The sequence below is a fragment of the Grampus griseus genome (assembly GCF_964374135.1).
Source record: "Grampus griseus genome assembly, chromosome: 7".
Lineage (NCBI taxonomy): Eukaryota > Metazoa > Chordata > Mammalia > Artiodactyla > Delphinidae > Grampus > Grampus griseus.
The window spans coordinates 37,576,389-37,594,994 of record NC_139001.1 but is presented as its reverse complement, the minus strand read 5'-3'; the positions used below and the strand labels follow the sequence as shown (position 1 = coordinate 37,594,994).

At 40.8% G+C, this 18,606-nt stretch overlaps 1 protein-coding gene across 3 annotated transcripts in view; it reads left to right on the top strand.

Annotated features, from left to right (window-relative positions):
• Positions 1-118: 118 nt before the first annotated feature.
• HSPE1 (heat shock protein family E (Hsp10) member 1) overlaps positions 119-18,606 on the top strand; it is a 40,153-nt gene continuing 21,665 nt past the window's right edge. The window contains exons 1-4 of one of the 3 annotated variants that reach the window (XM_082657907.1): positions 150-451; positions 1,047-1,211; positions 2,160-2,249; positions 2,329-2,568. In XM_082657907.1, the coding sequence (XP_082514033.1) occupies positions 449-451; positions 1,047-1,211; positions 2,160-2,249; positions 2,329-2,379 (309 nt within the window). In that variant the 5' untranslated portion in view covers positions 150-448 and the 3' untranslated portion in view covers positions 2,380-2,568. Of the gene's footprint in view, positions 452-1,046; positions 1,212-2,159; positions 2,250-2,328; positions 2,569-13,942; positions 14,064-17,533; positions 17,597-18,606 lie in introns of those variants that run through there. The other 2 variants (XM_082657908.1, XM_082657906.1) reach the window with 2 other exon arrangements.

The following is an 18,606-nucleotide window of genomic DNA, read 5'->3' as shown; positions in this document are numbered from 1 at the left end:
CGCGCCGGGCCAGGCCAGCTGGCTTAGCCCTCTCCGGCCGGTTTAGGCTAGTTCCCGGGCGGCGCGCCGTTCCAGAACTTTCCGGGAAGCGCCGGGCTCTGTGTGAGTCAAGGGTCAAATCACGTCATTTCCGGGAGGGGAGGTGAAGGGTAAGTACTCTCACCTCGGCTCGCGGCCTAGAAAAGCCTAGAAAAGCCTAGAAAGAGCTCCTCTTTCCTTCCGCCTACCGGTCCGCACGTCAGTGGCCTGCGCAGAGCCCGGGAAACGAATCGTGGCGCGCACAGGTGCGGCCGCCCCTTTTCTGGGGGAGGGGCCGGGGGCGAGGACGAGCGCGCCTGCGCGCTAGGAGGTCTTTTTTTCGAGTTCACGTGGCAGGGGGGTCGGACTGCGGATTTCTCCTTTCGGCGGCGGCCAGAGAGCGAGAGTACGAAGTGTTGCAACCCGAGTCATGGTGAGTCCCGCGTGGGCTGGAGGCCGGCGGGCCCGGGTTGGCCTGGGGCGCACGGGGAGTCCGGACGATTCCCTTTGGGCCTGGAGGGAGGGGTAGGGGCCACTCAGAGACCCGCGCCCGCCCGAACCCTGGAGAGGCGAGGGCCCCCCCCCGACCCTTTCCACTTCGGAGGGCTCTTTGCACGCGCGTGTGAGGCAGCGTGTGTGTCAGGGGATGGGAATCCGGACGCACGCGCAGTGGCCGACCCACGTCTCTTGCGGGACATTAGTGGGTGTGTAATCGCTTTGAAAAAAGCACGGCTCCAGGCCGAGGGACTTCAATGTTTGCTGACGATTTACAGAAAAATCCGACGAAGGAGAATACTTGACCTTGGGAGATACTAAGGTTGTCCTGGAAGCTCGTCTGGCTGCTGACCAGAGGAGCAACAGTGATCCCTAACACACATAGGAAATGGAATTAAACTCGGAATTTAGAGCTGAACGTTCAGAGGTGTTTCCTTTGAATGAAAAAATCTGAGTTTTGTCGTTAACTTTGAAAGCCATTTGTGGCCTGTTCAGAATACATTGTTTCAAATCTAACATTTTTCTCTCTACAGGCAGGACAGGCATTTAGAAAGTTTCTTCCCCTCTTTGACCGAGTATTAGTTGAAAGAAGTGCAGCCGAAACTGTAACCAAGGGAGGCATTATGCTTCCAGAAAAATCACAAGGAAAAGTATTGCAAGCAACGGTAGTAGCTGTTGGATCAGGCTCTAAAGGAAAGGTAAATGGGGACTGAAATGGAACTAATTTTTTATGTGAAGGAGAGGGGGGGGGAAACACTGGTTATTGTTAAAAGTAGCCTTTTAGGTAGCTTGTTATTTTAAAGATCAGTCCCTAGTGGGTTCGCACCTAATCTTTCAGCAAAAATGATTTTGAAAAAAAAATCTCTTCTTTTATATGATGGGGAGTTCCACAGTATTAAAATCAGACGGCATAAATTTGAACTCTTGGTCTAACCTCTAACACTGAAATTGCCATAATCCTTTTAATCACTTTCGGCCTTGGTTAGCATATAAAAGGAGCTGGCTGGGCTATTGTAGTCATTCTCCAATTAATGGTTAGACCTCAGACCTCTGAAAGTGTCAACTAGAATACGCAATAAATGCCCTTGGGGGTCAAATATGTTAATTGCATTGTTCCAGTTGCCTCTAAGAAAGGTCTAGCAAGGAGCTATCCTGTAGTTAGGAATAGGAAGGCTTTGGGCACTCTGCCTCAATCCCTCTCCCCAAATCTGCTTTGGAGGAACAGAAGTTGAATCTCAAAAGAAGTGTATGTTCCAAAGTCAGAAAGAAGACTCAAGTTTTTGTGTGTTGAAAGAAGTTAAACATGACCATTGTACATGTAGTTTTAAAAACTGGTTTACTTCGTATACTTGAGAGGTTATGTTAATATTTAACGATCAAAAAGCTTACAGTTAGTTTTTCCAGTATAACTCTTTGAACCTTTACACTGAAATCAGGTTTTAGTTTAAGCTACTGCATGTGCATTATTTCAAAGTGTAACTCTACAGTGATATGTTTGAGTGAAGAACTATGGTTGTATAAATTATATCATTTGGCCACAAAGTCCTTTTTTAACATTTGATTTGAATGAGCACAGTTGATTAATAAAAGTGTAAATATTTGGTCAACTAGATGTCTTTACTAATAAACATCTTTATTTTCTTAAGGGTGGAGAGATTCAACCAGTTAGTGTGAAAGTTGGAGATAAAGTTCTTCTCCCAGAATATGGAGGCACCAAAGTAGTTCTAGATGACAAGGTGTGTAAACTTCATATTATTAAGGAGAGGCTAAGTATTTGCTGTTAGTTTTCCTAACTAACCGTTTCTCTGTTTGCAGGATTATTTCTTATTTAGAGATGGTGACATTCTTGGAAAATACGTCGACTAAAATAAGTCACTATTGAAATGGCATCACGTGAAGCTGCCACTGAAGTTCTGAAATCTTTCATCATGTAAATAATTCCCGTGTTTCTTTTATAATAAAGTAATGATATCCAAACTAATGATATTCAGTGTCTCTGAAATTTAGTTTCTCTGTATTGATTTAAACATTCCCAAATAAAAGTATATAAATGAATGGTTTATCTTTATTTAGTGATTTAAAGATGGTTTTTAGTTTATGGGGCTTTTTTTTTTTTTTTTTTTTAGAAATAACCTGCAGAGAATTCAGGGAAACAGGTTTTCAGTTTTCAAGCTGGCTTTTTACATATATAGTTGATGCTGATAGAAAGCCATAGATTTACACTTACTTAACATTTTAAGAAGGTAAAGACAAATAGCAACATTCTGACCTCATTTATATCAAACATTTCAGTGTAGTTTGTTTATGAAATCTAGTCTCATGTGTCTTATTTCTTAAGTTATATTTTGAAAAACTTAACACTTCCAGTTTTTAAAACAACACTACTACATAATTTACTTAGCAAAAATTCGAAGGTAGGGTATAATAGCTCACACTGGCTGGGTGCCTTCTATATGCCAGGCATAGCTAACTTTTTTTTTTTCCTTCGGCACGCGGGCCTCTCATCGCTGCGGCCTCTACCGTCACGGAGCACAGGCTACGGACGCGCAGGCTCCGCGGCCATGGCCTCCTTTTTTTGTTTGTTTTAATTATTTTGTCTTTGGCTGCATTGGTTCTTCATTGCTGCGTGCGGGCTTTTCTCTAGTTGAGGTGAGCGGGCTACTCCTTGTGGTGGCTTCTCTTGTGGAGCACGGGCTCTAGGCACACGGGCTTACTTGCTCTGCCGCATGTGGGATCTTCCCGGACCAGGGCTCAAACTCATGTCCCCTGCACTGGCAGGCAGATTCTTAACCACTGCACCACAGGGGAAGTCCCCATAGCTAACTCTTAAGCATTTTCCAGGTACTGGCCTCCATTGTAGGTACTTTCGTATAGCGGATGGTTTAATCTTTTAACAGCATATGAGCCAGGTACTGTTCGTGTCTTGCAGATAAGTAAGGTGGGGCACAGAGGGGTTAAGTAATAACCAGGGACACTGTAGGAAGTGGCAAAGCCAGTATTTGGACATAGGTAGTCCACATTCAGATGCTGTCTAAAACTTCATCCTTTATGGCCTCTGCTACTTTGTCAGCCAATCCTAAGTACTTAATACACGTTTCAGTCCTGGTGATAATGACTATGGAAAAGGGGAGGGGTTATCTAAAAGTGTCTGGCAATTGGTAAGTATCTAGTATACAATTTATTGAGTTTAACAAATGGGAAACTGACAGAACTGGATAAATAGCTTGATTTAGCTATAGCAGCCAGGGAGAATTAAGATTTGAACCCAAACAATCCTACAACAAAGTTGATTACCAACCCCAAAACATGTCTGCCTCTCAGCTACCAGCTCTTTCTGCCTTGCAGTCAAATTTGTTGCCTAGTTTTGGTTGCTTATAAACTAGTCTATGATCATGTCTTTTAAAAGTTGTGTTGCATGTTTTTCTTGTGTAATCAAAGTCTAGATGAAGTTTTAAGTGACATGGAATAATGGTCTCAACTTTTGATCACGTCCCCATCAGTAAAATATTACGTATGTGTATTTACATTAATGTATGCGTTAGTGCCATTTGGTATATAAGGCTTTTGTCATATTTGGGTAAAAAGATTAGAAACTCTTGGTCTTTCCTGGTGGCACAGTGGTTAAGAATCCGCCTACTTTCCTTAAAAACTAAAAATACAGTTACCATATGACCCAGCAATCCCACTACTGGGCATATACCCAGAGAAAACCATAATTCAAAAAAGACACATGCACCCCAATGTTCATTGCAGCACTATTTACAATAGCCAGGTCATGGAAGCAACCTAAATGCCCATCGACAGACAAATGGATAAAGAAGATGTGGTATGTATATACAATAGAATATTAGCCATAAAAAGGAACAAAATTGGGTCATTTGTTGAGACGTGGTGGACCTAGAGACTGTCATACAGAGTGAAATAATTCAAAACCAAATACCGTGTATTAACGCATATATGTGGAATCTAGAAAAATGGTACAGATGAACCGGTCTGCAAGGCAGAAATAGAGACGCAGATGTAGAGAACAAATGTATGGACACCAAGGGGGGAAAGTGGGGGTGGGCAATGGGATGAATTGGGAGATTGGGATTGACATATGTACACTAATATGTATAAAATAGATAACCTGTGTAAAAAATAAATTTTAAAAAAAATAAATTTTAAAAATTATTTTTAAAAAAAATAAATTTTAAAAAAGTTAAAAAAAAAAAAGAATCCACCTGCCAGTGTAGGGGACACAGGTTCGAGCCCTGGTCTAGGAAGATCCCACATGCCACGGAGCAACTAAGCCTGTGCACCACAACTACTGAGCCTGCGTGCCATAATTACCGAAGCCCGCGCGCCTAGAGTCCATGCTCCACAATGAGAAGCCACTGCAATGAGAAGCCCACGCACCACAACGAAGAGTAGCCCCCGCTCACCACAACCAGAGAAGAGCCCATGTGAAGCAATGAAGACTCAACGCAGCCATAAATAAACAAATAAAAAGAATCTATTTTTACAGAACCCAAGTGGCTCATCAATTTCCTGCTGTGCCCCAGGCACAGCTAATAGGCTTTGGAGGTCATAACCTTGTAAGCACATACTTCCCTCTGATTTACCAATGAGAAAACTGACGGAGGGGAAGAGGAAACTTGTTCAAGGCCATGTAGCTGGTAAATTGCAATTAGGAATCCAGTCAAAGGCTATGGCTTCCCCATTATTACTGATTTTTTTCCCCAAGACCCAAGCAAATAAGTTTTGAGATCTAAGATGAGTTTCCAAACCTTGGTTCATCCTTCGAGTTACCTGCTATACTTAAATTTTCAGGGCTCCTTCCATAACCTACTAAACCAGAAGGACGGGAAAATTCTTTTTGTACCACGGAAATTGTCCTCGTCTAGCAGAACTGCTAAAGAAATAACTTTAGATTGTGAGATTATATTGGGAATTAATAGGGAAAAGGATTTTGGCATGAGAAATTTGGGCCAAAAATATGGGTATTGGGGACGTGGACCCATGTGTTTTAGAAAAGCATGTTGGGACTTCCCTGGTGGCTCAGTGGTTAAGAATCCACCTGCCAATGCAGAGAACACGGGTTAGATCCCTGGTCCGGGAAGATCCCACATGCCGTGTAGCAACTAAGCCCGTGCGCCACAACTACTGAGCCTGCGCTCTAGAGGCTGCGTGCCACAACTACTGAGCCCATGTGCCACAACTACCAAAGCCCGCATGCCTAGAGCCCATGCTCCGCAACAAGAGAAGCCACCGCAATGAGAATCCCACACACTGCAACGAAGAGCAACCCTCACTCGCCACAACCAGAGAAAGCCTGGGCGCAGCAATGAAGACCCAACGCAGCCAAAAACAAATTAAAAAAAAAAAAAGCATGCTGTCATTTACCTTTTGTTCAACAGGAAAATATCAATTGTAAGGAGAACGGTAAAGTAGGTAAAATTCTGACTGGAGTTTTCATAACATTACCATTTTTTACCTCTTGCCAGGCACTGTTCTAGGCACTTAACATATAATCTTGCTTACCTGTGTAATCATAGCAACTCTGTGAGGCAGATGTTCTTTGCCTCATAGGTGAAGGATGCAGAGAGAGGTAGAGTAACTTGCTCAAGGTGAAATATATTTTAAGTCATAGGCTGGAATTGAACTCAGGTTTGTCTGACTTCAAAGTCTGCCTTCCACAATTCTATACAAAAACAAATGAAAAATTGAGAATAAAATTAAAGTTACCAGGGAAGTATTCTGTTGTGAAAGTATTACCATTATCAAGATTATGATTTTTTTCCTCTATTGCTCCAGAAACTGTATGCTTTACAAAAAGTTCTTATTTTTAAAAATCGGGATTACAAAGTTTTTTTTCATTTTTATTGTGGTAAGAACACTTAGCATGAGATATACCTTCTTAACAGATTTTTAAGTGTACATCATAATATTGTTAACTATAGGCACAATGTTGTACAGTCGATCTCTAGAACTTTTGCATCTTACTTAACTGAAACTTTATGCCTGTTGATTAGCAACTCCCCATTTTCCCCGCCCCCTAGTCCCTGGCAACCACCATTCTACTCTCTGCTTATATGAGTTTGACTATTTTAGATACTTCATGTAAGTGGAATGCAGTATTTTGTCCTTCTATGATTGGCTTATTTGACTTAGCTTAATGTCCTCAAGGTTCATTCCATGTTGTCAAATGTTGCAGAATTGCCTTCTTCTTTAAGGCTGAATAGTATTCCAATATATGTGTATACTACATTTTCTCTATTCATTCATCCAGCAGATGAACATTTAGGCTTCCACATCTTGGCTGTTGTAAATAGTGCTACAGTTAACATGGAAGTGCTAATATCTCTTTGAGATTCTGATTTCAGTTCTTTTAGATAAATACTCAGAAGTGGGATTCCTGAATAGAAGTAGGGTAGTTCTATTTTTAACTTTTTGAGGATCCTCTACACCGTTTCCCATAGTGGCCACACCATTCCGCTTTCCCACCAACATGGATCATAAGGTTTTATATAATAGAGGTGTGAACTTGTCACATTTGTTTCCTAATTTGATGTGCAGTTTTGTTTCTAGCTAGTCAAATCTCATTCTTCTAGTACATTTTTCTTTTGGAAATGTAAGTAATTAATTGATCCATAATTTTAGTGTATAGTATATGTGTCTGACTTTTTTTTTAACCAATGATTATCTTGTCTCAACTTTATTGCATTATCCATTCTTCCCCACCACCACTCCCCTGCCCCCAAATTTGAAATGTGACCTTTATCATACATTAAACTTTTAAATAAACATATTCCTGGATTTGATAGTTTGTTTCATTGATCTCTCTTTTCCATCACAGTGTTTTCAATATAAATATAAACTGTTATATTTAAGTTTGATATCTGATACAGCAATTTACTCTCAACAATACTTACCTAGCTGTGAGCATTTTTAAGCTTCTCAGCAAGGACTGCCAGATTGTTCTCCAGCATGATACTAAGACACGCCTCATCCAGAAAGCTAATTGCTGTTTTCTCTGCACCCACACAGAAATGGAGTTTTGAGCTTTTTATTTATTTATGTGAAGACTATTTAAATATTTTCTTTACCCTTAAGCAATCTGTATGAGAGAGCTCATTAAAACCTAGGCTCTGGATCCCGTGTTACTTACATACTAGTTAAGTGACATTTGACAAATCATCTAACCCCTCTTAGTTTAAGAATTAACTGTAAAAGGAGGGCACAAGATGTCCCTTAACATTTTGAGTCAAGCCTGTTATTTTTTGTTTTGTTTTGTTTTTGTTTTGTTTTTTGCGGTACGCGGGCCTGTCACTGTTGTGGCCTCTCCCGTTGCGGAGCACAGGCTCCGGACGCGCAGGCTCAGCGGCCATGGCCCACGGGCCCAGCCACTCCGCGGCACGTGGGATCTTCCCGGACCGGGGCACGAACCCGTGTCCCCTGCATCAGCAGGCGGACTCTCAACCACTGCGCCACCAGGGAAGCCCAAGCCTGTTATTTTTTTTTAAACTAGATAATATGCATGTAAGAGTCCTTCCCATCCCTGTGCCCTAGCCACAAAGTTCCATTCCTGGAAGCACTAGTGTTACAGTTTATATTCTTCCTGTCAGGGGTGTTTTATGTATACATATGTATATGTGTGTGTATAAACATATGTATCTTGTGCATATGAAATATATATACATATACATTCATTTTCCTTTTGAAAAATAAAATATTCCATACACACCATTTGGCACCTTGTTTTTTTCTGTATTAACAATTTGTCTTTGGTCTATAAAGTACATAAAAGTTTCATTTTCTTTATAGCTATATGATATTTCATTATTTGGATGGACCAAAATTTATTTAAGCATTTCCTATTGATGGACATTTAAATTCTAAACTTATGCTATTAGAAACAGTTCTGCAAAAAATAAAATTTCTGCATAAATTTCATATCTGTAAGATAAATTGCTAGGCATGTAATTGCTATGTCAAAGGGTATGTGGACTTTAATCATATATATGTACACACACACACACACACACACACCCCTTCAAGTTGCCCTTCACAGAAGTTCTATCAATTAATAGTCCTACCAGCAATGTATGAGACTGCTGATTTCTCCCCACTCTCAATAATACAGGATGTTATAAAGTTTATGTTTTGCCAAACTGATAATTTTAATTTATCATTATGAATGATGGTGAGGATCTCATGTGTTTAAGAGCCATCTCTATTTCCTTTACTGTTAACTGACAGTCCCTATTGACGGTTAATATCTTCTGCTCATTTTTCTACTGGGTGACTGGCCTTTTATGATTTGATATCTTTATCTATCAGGGGAATTGTTTCTTTGTGACACATTTTTTTTCCTCCAGTTTATCAATTTGGCTTTGATTTTGTTTATGCTTTGAATTTGCAGGAAGTCATTTTGGTATAGTTGAATAAATGTTTTCCATTATAGCTTCTGGTTATTATTTCAAACTCTGAAAAGTCTTCTCCGATATAAGTCTCTTGCATTGGTTTCTTTAGGTATTTTTATAGTTTTTTGTTTTATAGTTTATGGGTGTTTTTTTTTTTCAATCTTGGCTTCTATGGAGATTTTCCTGTTATAAGAGATAAGGAATGGATCCAAACCCTCTTTCTTCTTACAGATTAAGCCTAGTTCTTTAAGACATGTTAAAATTTAGCCAAACTCTTACAAAATGCTCTTTCAGTCTCATTTAGCCTGCAGACTTGACTTGGAAAAAACATCAATGGGTACTCACTTATCTGGTTTGTCATTTCAAAAGGTCAGTTTATTATAGTATTTTTAAGTAATTCATTGTTTTTTTGAACATGTGTCAGGCACTGTCTTAGGCACTGGAGATACAGGGATGAATAAAATGGGGGAGGCAGAAGTAAACAACTAAAGTAATAGCATAATTTTAGATAGAGATTGCTGTCATCTAGAAAATAAAGGTAGGGACTTCCCTGGTGGTCCAGTGGCTAAGACTCCGTGCTACCAATGCAGGGGTCCAGGTTCGATCCCTGGTCAGGGGACTAGATCCCACATGCCACAACTAAGAGTTCGCATGCTGCAACTAAAGATCCTGCACACAGCAACTAAGACCCAGTGCAGCCAAATAAATGCATAAGTAAGTATTAAGAAAAAAAAAGAAAAGAAAGGTAGAAAATGCCATTAACTTCATGAAAGACATGAGTTCCCCTGTTAAAAAGAGGAAATGATAACAGTCTGTTGTGACTTGTCTCTTCTGATCACATCTTCCTGAAAATTCAGGAACTACTGTATTAGATATCTATTGCTGCATAACAAATCACCCCAAACTTAGTGGCTTAAAACAACAATGAACATCTCACACAGTATCTGTATGTCAGAAATCTGGAAGCAGCTTATTTGGGTGGTCCTAGTTTGGGTCTTTCATGAGGCTGCCATCATCCAAAGGTTTGACTGGAGCTGGAAGTTATACTTCCAAGATGGTCACTTATACTGGCAAGTCGATGCTTGCTTTTGGTGGGAGCTTCAGTTCCACACCATGCAGATCCCTCATAGGCTACTTGAGGGTCCTCACACATGACAGCTTTCTCACCCAGGGCAGGTGAGCTAAGAGAGCAAGGCACAATGTCTTTTATCACCTAACATCAGGAGCCACACAACATCATTTTCACAGAATCTATTGGTTAAACAGGTCAGCCCTATTCAGCGTGAGAGAGAACCACACAAAGGTGTAAATACCAAGAGATAATAATCACTGGGGGCCATCTTGGCATCTGGCTACCACAATCACTAATTGGTCAAATATTCTAGAGAGAAAAATGAAGTGCAGTGGGAGTTCAGTCTCTCACTCATTTGTAGTCAAAGTTGTCTAAGCTTGAACTCTATAAATTAAAAAAATTTTGTCTATAACGATTTTTATAAAGAGAAATTAATTTTCAAATAATACATTGAAAATGTATAAAGCTACACATACAACTAATTTGTTCAGCTATGAACATACATCTCCATACTTCACTGCTGCTTCACCTTTACTTGGTCCACAATGAAATCTCCTGCAACTCCACAGATAAATGTTACTTTATAGCACATTTCAACTACTTCATGCATCATTCACTGCATCAGCTTTGCTCTCAGGCTGGCTTCCTTCAAGCCAAGACGGTTGATGCAGCCTCAGACTTAACAAGGTTCACTGGCAGAAAAAAGGGACCATCTCTTTTATTATCTCGTCAAGATTAAGAAAACCCTTCCCTAAAATGCTCCATCAGATATCTTTTCATATCTCTTCAGGCTAAAATGGAGTCACATGCTCACCCTTTAACTAAACATTGGCTTAGTCCAATGAGGATTTATCCCGCAGCTAGAGATGGGTTTACCTTTCTCTGCTCAAATTCGGAGAAATGGATACTGAGCAAGATCAAAGTCTGTTTGCAAAGAACATGAGTGAACGGGTACGGATAGCAAGTAGGCAACCATCAGGGGCTGCTTACCACTTAAGACATATTGCTTTGTAGTATAGTAATTTACATATCCTCCTTTCCCATTCATTTTTAAGCTTTTTGAGGATAGATTATACATCTTATTCATGTTTCTTAGCACTTGCTCAGTGCCTTACACACAATGGGCACTCACTATTTTACTTGGATTTTAAAATTCCCCAAAGAGAATTTCGTATTGGATAGACGGTTTTGAAATTACTTATGATTCTTTGGATTTACAAAATATTTTCTTCTAAAACTTTAAGAGACTTCCAGGAGTATTTACTTTTATACTTTCATACTCTATGAGGCAGAAGGAAAGAACTGCTGTGCACTAGTTTCATTACCAAAAAAAAAGAAAAAACCCAACCCTTTTATTTGATATTTTTCAAAGTCTTACAGTCACCAAGCAAGAGAATTTAGATTTCTTGAATCTCAGTCTAAAGTTATTTTCATTTGTCCATATTGCCTTTAAAAAGACTACTCCTTCTTTAACCAAAATATTCAAGTAACCCATTATTACATGTAACTGTTATGGTACTGATCATGCTTTTTTTTCTTCTTCTTCTTCCCCCATCCCCTAAATTAATCATGGTTATAAAACTTTTTGCTTGGAGGTCATAATCTGCAGACTGATAGAGGAATTAAAATGTGAAGGTTATGAGCTAGAAACATTTCAGCCTTAAAGAAAAAGGTTCTTCCTGTGAACAAGGCCAGAATTGACATCACAATGTAACTTGATTAGACTTTTCAAAGAGATGAATACGTATTTTGTTCCTTAATTTAACATCTACTTATTCACTTTTTCTTTTGTTCTTTTCAGATGGGCTGAAACAGTATTACTTAAGTATTATTAAATCTGGACTTAAGAGAACATTAAGATGAGCCCCTTCAACTATAGGTAACTGATATTTACAGCTCGGGGACTACCACACAATCTGGGAAATGTTAACTGAATCCTTGGAGTAAATGAGGCGAGGTTGTCCAGACCTAAGACTCTGCTCTCTACAGACCCACCCTTATCTCTCTTAGGGAGGCAGTATTTAGGTGCCGCTTGCCTTAGATCCTCACTATATTTAGTAAGAGAATTGGTGATTTGCACGGCTGTCTCCATTGCTAGACTCTAGGCAACTTATGGTTAAGGATGCCGCCTTTTCATACTTTTACCTCAGTGCCAAACACGTACTGGGGCTTAATAAATACTCGTTGAATGAATAAATTTTTTGCTGTCTATGAGGTAGTGATGGAATTGTCCTTGCTCTTGAAAAGTTACCAGTCTTGGGGCTTCCCTGGTGGCGCAGTGGTTGAGAGTCCGCCTGCCGATGCAGGGGGGCACTGGTTCGTGCCCCGGTCCGCGAGGATCTCACGTGCCGCGGTGCGGCTGGGCCCGTGAGCCATGGCCACTGAGCCTGTGCGTCCGGAGCCTGTGCTCCACAGTGGGAGAGGCCGCAGCAGGGAGAGGCCCGCGTACCCCAAAACAAACAAACAAAAAAAGAATCCTCCTGCCAATGCTGGGGACACGGGTTCAAGCCCTGGTCCGGGAAGATCCCACATGCCGCGGAGCAACTAAGCCCGTGCACCACAACTACTGAGCCTGCGCTCTAGAGCCTGCGAGCCACAAATACTGAGCCCGGGTGCCACAACTACTTAAGCCCGCGCACCCAGAGCCTGTGCTCCGCAACAAGAAAAGCCACTGCAATGAGAAGCCAGCGCACCACAACAAAGAGTAGCCTCTGCTCGCTGCAACTAGAGAAAGCTCGCGCACAGCAATGAAGACCAAACGCAGGCCAAAAAAAAAAAAAAAAGTTACCAGTCTCTACATCTTCCCGATAGAAAGAATCTTACTCCAAGGCAAACAGACTTCCCGTTGTTAAATGCTTTTGAACAAAATTCCAAGTCATGAGTTATTCAGCTTTGCACTCACTCATTTTAACCAACCTGTCCTCCACTCCTCCCTTCCATCTTTGGAGCCTCTGCTACATCTCTCAGCATTCTCAATACACCTTTATGTGTACTTGATGGGATACCTGATGTTTTCCTCTCTTGGAAATCACCCTACTGTATATACACTGTTTAATCTTTTAACGATCTTCGCATCTGGTAACCTATAGCCTCCCTCATCCCAAATCAAAGATTTAAGGTTTCCAAGCAGGAACAAAAAAAAAGTTTGCCAATGCTACTGTGATTTCATGACTTAAGAGAACACTTAAAACTTGCAACAAAGAAAATCTGAAATCCTGTAAGATGCACAACTCCCACTGTCTATCAAGGGGCATTCATTTTCTCCTCCTGCTTCTGACTTGCAAAATTTACAAGCTAATTTTGTTTGCTTGACACACAATACCAGATGTCCACTCTATCTCAGATAATTGGCATCTGGGTCTCTTATCAACACAAACAAACTTGATACTGAAATGCCCTTGGTTTTGAAGTTAGTGGATAGCGGAAATATCATTTCACACTCTTAAGCCCGAGTCTGATTTGAAATTGGGTCGATTTCATGCCGGGTCTGTGGAATTCTCCCAGACTGCTGGCCTGTTTCCCACTTTGCACGCCTAGGCAGATTTCGGGACAAAATTACGCTTCTCTAGGTATTTGCTCGCACAAGAGTTTACTGAAACGGTCGCCATCGTGCAAACTCTGTCTTTCCAACGTTAACCAACGTTAAAGTTAAGCCCAAGAAGATGCACCAACGCGTTACGCCGAACTTGCGCATTCCCGCAGCGGCTCTCTGCGTTGGCCTGCGAACTCCCTCGCAGCCACTCCCGGCCTCCGCGGCGTGCTCTTTGCCTCCCGCCACATTGCCGCCATTGAGTCGTCGGATATTCCTTCTCCAGTGCCCCTCCCTCCGCCCGCCGGTCCTTTCCCGGCCTCCTCGGGTTCCTCCCAACCTGCCCCGCGCAGGCTGCGGCTGTGCCGTCAGCCGTCGCCCCTCCCCCTCTCCCGGACCTAGAGCGCCGCTCCGCCCCGCCCCCCGCGCAGGCAGCCGTCCCCTACATCCGGGTACCGACTCCAGCCGCCCAGACTCTGGCACTATGGTCATGGCGGAGGGGACGGCGGTGCTGAGGCGGAACAGGCCGGGCACCAAGGCCCAGGTACTATCTCTGCACCTCTGGTGGAGGGGAGAGGGGACTTTTGGTGCCGAGCTGCGCCGCACCTGGAAGGTGGATGCTTCTGCGAGGAGGTTGGGCCGCGGCGACAGGCGGGCGGGCAGGGGCACTGGTGCCCGGCCTGCTCTTCCGGAGCCTCAGCCCCTCGGTTTGGCTGAGGCGGCGGCGGCCCGCGAGGCCTGCGGAGCTCCGATTGGACGGTGGGCGTGAGGGGCGCGTGGGGGCCGCCGAGGCCCGGGACTGGGAGCCTGTCAGCAGTGACTGCTTGTCCTCGCTTCTCCCCTGATCCCCAGTGACCAGCTTCGGGGAGGGGCGCGGCCGGCCGGGTGGAGACCCCCGGGGTTCCGTGAGGGTCGGGGCTGCCAGGGTGGGAGGGGTAAACAACAGCCTACCTCGTCCTGGTTTCCATTTCCTACCTGGCCTGTGACGTGCCCGACTTCTGCCATCCAGCTTGTCTAGCCGGATCCGGGAGTCGATAATTTACTTTATCCTCCTCCTCCTGCTGTTTGCCATTGACCACTTCTTTCCGTAGCTGTTCTCTGGTCCAGCAAGTTTTCATCATCAGGCTGGGACTTGTTAGATGCCATTCCTTGTGAATTTCCTTGTTACTATATGTGAAGCATAGGGAATGAACTTATTATAATTTCATCACCTTTTAGTAGGGTAGTACTTGGGGTGAATTGGTGCTTATTTCAGTATTGATTCTTGCGATTTGCCAAAGACGGGATGCTTCACATTCTTAAAAAAATCAAGTAGACCTCATCTGATTAATCTGCCAGGTAAAATGCCTTGCGATTGAGTACAGACTCCAAAATCGGAAGAGATGTGTTAAAAATGTAATTTTAAAGAAAAAGAGACGGAGGGGGAGGAAACCAGAAACAACCGTAGAGCTATGACAGTATGCTAGAGAATACATTTTAATATCTTGCACAGAATTTTGGAAGGGGAGTTCTTTCAAAGGGAACTTTTAGATCCAGACAGCTTCCTAGATGCATGTTACGGAAAAGGAAACTGAAGCCCAGAGATTAGACTGCATTTGCTCAAGGTTGCCCAGTCTCCAGATTCGATTCTTAGTTCATTAGTGACCTTTTCTTTTTAACAAGTTGCTTCTAGTACTGAATTTTAGAGTTTAGTTGGGAAGCCTTTTTTTATAAAGTCACATGTGTCAGTTCTACTGGCAATTTTGTGGTCATACTACATGGAATTTATATATTATTTATGCTTTTACTGTTTCTAAACTTTCTTTCTTTATAAATGATCTTTTCTCAGATACCTTTAATTCTTTTTCTGTGGCAGCATTATTTCTGATTCTTTTAAGTGATCAACTTTTATGTTTTTAAATTCAGAAATGGACTTTTGTACTCACATTCTGAGAATCATCCATTTTTACTTATTCAAAAGTTCTTAATTTTGAAAGGTTAGAGAATCATAGATTTTAACTCAATATTGTAACACACCTGTTTGCTGTGTTGTTATGAGTAAGTCACCTATAAGAAAACTCCTTTGCTTTTTTCCAGATGGTCATAGATCAAGGTTGTTAAATAAAATGTATTAGAAAAGGTTAAGATTTTTTAAAAAAAGGACTATTTAAGCAGCATTCTGTCATATCCCTTGTCTATCACACTGATTTCCTTCAGTGAAAGGGGTCTATTCTAAAATGATTTATTTAGAACTATAATAGAGTAGGTAGAGTATCTTCCTCCTTTTTTTTTTTAATTGGTTAGATTGGGTTATAAGCACAAAGTTGGTTTTCAGTAAACGTTTAACTGAATTAGATGAGAATGTTCATTAGGCTGGATTTTTGTCTCCTGTTTTTTGGGGTTTTTTTAGAATATTTATTTATTTATTTGGTTGTGCCAGGTGTTAGTTGTGGCAGGCAAGCTCCTTAGTTGCGGCTCGCTGGCTCCTTAGTTGTGGCATGTGAATTCTTAGTTACGGCATGCATGTGGGATCTAGTTCCCTGACCAGGGATTGAACCCAGGCCCCCTGCACTGGAAGCGTGGAGTCTTAACCAGTGTGCCACCAGGGAAGTCCCTTGGCTCCTCTTTTAAGTGTTTAAAGTATATCACAGTTATGATGAGGCAAAGCATTTAATTTCCAATTAACTTTTTTACATCTTTTCTGTGTACTACTATATGTGTTTTCTAATATTTTAAAAACAAAATATTCTACAAACTATCTTTTCTTTTTTTTTAAACGAAAGAATAGGCAAAACGTATTGATAGAAACAGTTTTCACTACAAATCAGAAAGGAAGAATTTAAAAACTACTTTCTGGTGATACGTAGATGATGTCTAGGAAAAGACATCCTAGAACAATTTCCAGAAAGTTGTTTTTATTTCTTGACATTTTAAAATAAAGTTCATTTTCATTCAGATAAGGCAACTATTTAAAAAAAGATATGAAATGCTTAAGACACTTAAAAAGGTGTACCATACCCATCACCTACTCTAAGAACTAGGACATTACTAATATAGTTAAATCCCTCTGTATTGTGATATTCTGTCTTCTGCCCACTCCCAGCCAGTAATGGTGATTATCATTCCTTTTTTTTCCTTTATACTTTTATTATATATGCATTATATTCATAAGTATGTTTTGCACTTTCTTAAACTTTTATTTATGTGGTATCATGCACTGTATTCTGCAGCTTGCTCCAATTTTTGCTCATGGCCTTTGGAGACTTAATCCATGTTGATCGATACAGGGTTATGGATTGTTGGTTTACTACTACCTTTTCTCAGACATTTATTGAGTACCTACAATGCGTTGGACAATGCGCACCTACAAGGGATATATTTCAGCAGTCAAATGGAAAGGTTCTTAACCACTTAGGGGAATGTCTATGAACTGAACTATCTATAGAGAAATTCAGAACCAGTGCAAAGTGATCCACAGAAATATTCCCCTTAAGAGAAGGTTGTTCTGTTTAGATGACTGCTTTTTGATGGAGCTCATATTTTGATTTAGAAATTTAAACCACCATTTGGAATTGGAATTATAATTTATAATATCTGTCTTAAATAATATTTATGGAGTAGTAACTACTACTAACTCTAGCTATTCTCTTTGGGTAAAAACTGATTCAGTTTTTTACTGCCTGGAGATTGTTTTTTTTCAGTATAACATTTAGAAAAATATTTAACTATCAAACAAAAAAGTGATAGGCTTATCAATTAAGTAATACATGAGAGGTTTATGGGAGCCATATTTGAGGGATTTGTGACTGAAAAAAGTATAGCTTATAGTTCAATTAAATAAAATCTTGGTGTTCATTTAAAACATTGAATAAAATTCCTTTAACTTATTCACTAATAATCACATTGTTTACCGTATGAGGGCTTTTCTTCTCTGGTATAACTTCGGATCTTTATTAAGAATTGAAATTAATCATAATAGTATTGCATCTTCTTTGTAACTTTGTACGTGCTTTAATCATGAAATTTTTTTTATAGGATTTCTATAATTGGCCTGATGAATCCTTTGATGAAATGGACAGTACACTAGCTGTTCAGCAGGTAATAACAATAGCTACTTTTGCAACTCTAATAACCTAAGCATTTTATTTCTTTTGGCATAGTTAAATATTCCTGTAACTTTTAGCACAAACCAGAATCCATGGAATTAATGGGATACCTGTTTGAAACTTTTATCAAACCTCATTTTAAGATGGCATATTAGGGCTTCCCTGGTGGCACAGTGGTTAAGAATCTGCCTGCCAATGCAGGGGACAAGGGTTCAAGTCCTGGTCTGGGAAGATCCCACATGCCGCAGAGCAACTAAGCCTGTGCACCACAACTGCTGAGCCTGCACTGTACAGCCCGCAAGCCACAACTACTGAAGTCCACATGCCTAGAGCCAGTGCCCCACAACACAAGAAGCCACTGCAATGAGAAGCCTGCGCACTGCATCAAAGAGTAGCCCCCACTCACTGCAACTAGAGGAAGCCCATGCACAGCAATGAAGACCCAACACAGCCATAAATAAATAAATAAATAAATTTATTTTAAAAAAGAATGTATTGTTCAATCAGCAAATATTTAATGGGCTAGCAAAGAGATAGGCCTTGTGGAGGATACAGAAATATAAACCTGGAGCTCTATGCCTGGAAATTGGCAAAAATTAAGAGGAAAAATGTGCACATATTTTTCCCTTTAAAAGTAGAGTTTTGTCCTGATACTTCGTTGACTTTGTTTATTAGTCCTAACGATTTTTTTGTGTAATCTTTTGGGTTTTCTACATATGAGATTTTTTCATGTGCAAACAACTAAATTTACTTCTCTTCTAGTCTGGATGCCTTTTATTTCTTTTTCTTGCCTAATTGCTCTGGCTGGAATTTGCAGTAGTATTTTGAATAGACATGGCAACAGCAGGCATCCTTATCTTGTGCCTGATCTTAACAGAAAGCTTTCAGTCTTCCATGTTGAGTATGATGTTTGCTGTAGGTTTTTCATATTTGGCCTTTATTATGTTGAGTTAATTTCTTCTTATTTCTGGTTTGTCGAGTGTTTTTATCATAAAAAGGTGT